General features: G+C 43.6%; 1 protein-coding gene across 1 annotated transcript in view; it reads left to right on the top strand.

Annotated features, from left to right (window-relative positions):
* Positions 1 to 2,257: 2,257 nt before the first annotated feature.
* Positions 2,258 to 2,500, top strand: part of LOC119575526 (basic proline-rich protein-like) — a gene marked incomplete at its 5' end in the record, with an annotated part of 16,634 nt that continues 16,391 nt past the window's right edge. Inside the window, 1 exon segment of the mRNA XM_037923177.1 lies at positions 2,258 to 2,271. Coding sequence (XP_037779105.1) covers positions 2,258 to 2,271 — 14 coding nt within the window.

A 2,500-nucleotide genomic window follows, 5' to 3' on the forward strand; every position in this document is an offset into this window, starting at 1 on the left:
CGAACACACGAACCGCAGGTGGGGTGATACTTTGCAACACGCGATACCAAATTACACTAAATTGAAAACTTGTTTTTTTATTACCTGATTCTCGAGGCGAAGATGGTTATGATAGACTATCACACATATAGACAAAGAGAGAGAGAGAGAGAGAGAGAGAGAGAGAGAGAGAGAGAGTAGATAGACTATCGCACACATAGACACAAAGAGAGAGAAAGAGAGAAAGAATCGGATAGATAGGTAGATAATGAGTTGGCATGTGTCATTCTTATCGATATTATTCTACCTTTCATCCTTTTCTCTCTCATTCCTTCCTTCCCTTCTTCCCTTCATCAATCCCTCTCTTCCTCCTTACCTCTTCCTCCTTCCTTACTTTCCTTCGCACTTCCTTTTTCCCTCCTTCCCCCTAAGCTTCACTCCCGTCTTCCATCCCTCCTTCCCTCCTTCCTGCCATCCCATCCTTCTAACACACTTCTCTTCCTCCATTCCCTCCTTCCTTCCTCTCCCTCATACTCTCCTTACCGATCATGCTATGTTTCTTCCCTCCTTCTCCCCCTGCCCTCCTTCCCTCCTTCTCTCCCTCCCTTACTCTACTCTCTCTCTCTCTATCTCTCTCTCTCTATCTCTCTCTCTCTCTCTCTCTCTCTCTCTCTCTCTCTCTCTCTCTCTCTCTCTCTCCTCTCTCTCTCTCTCTCTCTCTCTCCTCTCTCTCTCTCTCCTCACTCCACCCTTCCTCCCTCCCTCTCCCCCCCTCTCTCTCTCTTTCCCTTCCTCTATCCCCCTCTCCCTCTCCCCCTGTGATATTTACCCCCTGAAATATTTTGATTCATCCACCATGAATAAAGACCCTTATAACACAGACCAGAGAACAGAATGAAAACACTTCGAGGTTAAATCGAGTTTCAAGTTTCGTACAGAATTCCTTGTCTGCTGAACTTCATCAAAGTAAACATTTAGGAGTCATTTCCACTTTGTATTTTTCTGGATAACACTGATCTTCTTAGAATATCTATTGGTTGGGAATATTGATGATGTGGATTAGCTACATCTTCGACTTCGTCTATTATCGAAGAAAGGTCTTTTTAGATTTTTTTTTCTTTGTTATTATTCGATTATGTTAGATTTAGATTTATAGTCTTTTTAGATTTTTTTTTACCCCTTTAATTAGCGTTTTTGCACATTTTCATTTTCCCCTCTTTCTTTATCTTTTTTTTGTTACTGTTGGGAGAGGTGGAGGGGGGATTTTACGCTATATTTTTTCTAAGAAATTCATTTTAGTTGATTGTTCTTCAAGTTTTTGCCTTTTATATGTTTTATCTTTTGTTTCCACTTTCCCTCGATCTAGATCATTTACATACGCTAATTCATCAAGTTATCTATGCAAATACAGTACACTTTATACACGTCCTCCCTCTATATCAACATTCTCCTCTTTTAAATTTCTCTCAGATTCTTTTCCACTCTTTCTCCCTTCACCGCCTCATTTCCTTTTTATTTTCTTCTTATCATTCCGTCCCCTAGTCACGTGTCCCACTCTAGTACTCCTTATCTCGGGGTCATCGCAGCCTCAGGATTAAATGATGAACGAAGATAAGGGAAAACTCGATAAGAAGGAAGCCACGAGGGGTAAAGGCTTCATCTTGTGGCTTCTATTACGCAATGCCCTGCCCGCCCCCCCCCCCCCCGCCCCGTTGTATTTCTGCCTCCTCTGCTTGCATGCGTGGAGGGAGGATGCCCCTGGTTGCTTGTTGTAGATACGCAAGCACAGATATAGGTAGCTAAGGGTTGTTAGTGTTGTGTGATGGGGGTGTTATGTTATTACGCAATTTTCATGTCATCACTGCTTTTATTTTCATTGTTTTCGTGCTATCATTTCTTTTAATCTTCTTTTCACTGTTTCTCTTCTTCTCCTTCTTCATCTTAACTCCTTCCCATTCATCTCCTCTTCCGCTTCTTCAGTCTCCTTCTCCTCCTAATCATCGTCACCACTATCATCCACTATCTTCGTTTCCAAAAACCTTTTTCCATTCCCTTTCACTCCTAACCCCCCCCCCCCACATTATGACCCACCCCAACCCCCTTTCACCCCCCCACCCCCACATCATGACCCACCCCCACCCCCTTTCACCCCCACCCCTACATCATGACCCACCCCCACACCCTTTCACCCCCCCCACCTCCACCTGCCTTCACCCCCCTCACCCCCTACCCCCTCTCACCCACAGACACCTCAACCTCCCCCCCCCCTAATCCTCCTAACCCCCCCCCTCCCCCGCACGTGACACGATCTGGTCACGTCCAAGCTCGACCGTTCAGACTCCGGGATTTACTGCAAATTACGTGTCATTCAACTTCCTCCTGCATTGTTTTTTCCTTTCTTTGTTTTGTGTGCTTCTTTGTTTACTTTTTCGTCATTATCATTATCATTATCATTGCTACTTTTTTTTGTCACCATTGATATTGATGTTATTGATATTTATTTATTTATATTTATTATTAT

The sequence above is a fragment of the Penaeus monodon genome, chromosome 7 (assembly GCF_015228065.2).
Source record: "Penaeus monodon isolate SGIC_2016 chromosome 7, NSTDA_Pmon_1, whole genome shotgun sequence".
Classification (NCBI taxonomy): Eukaryota; Metazoa; Arthropoda; class Malacostraca; order Decapoda; family Penaeidae; genus Penaeus; species Penaeus monodon.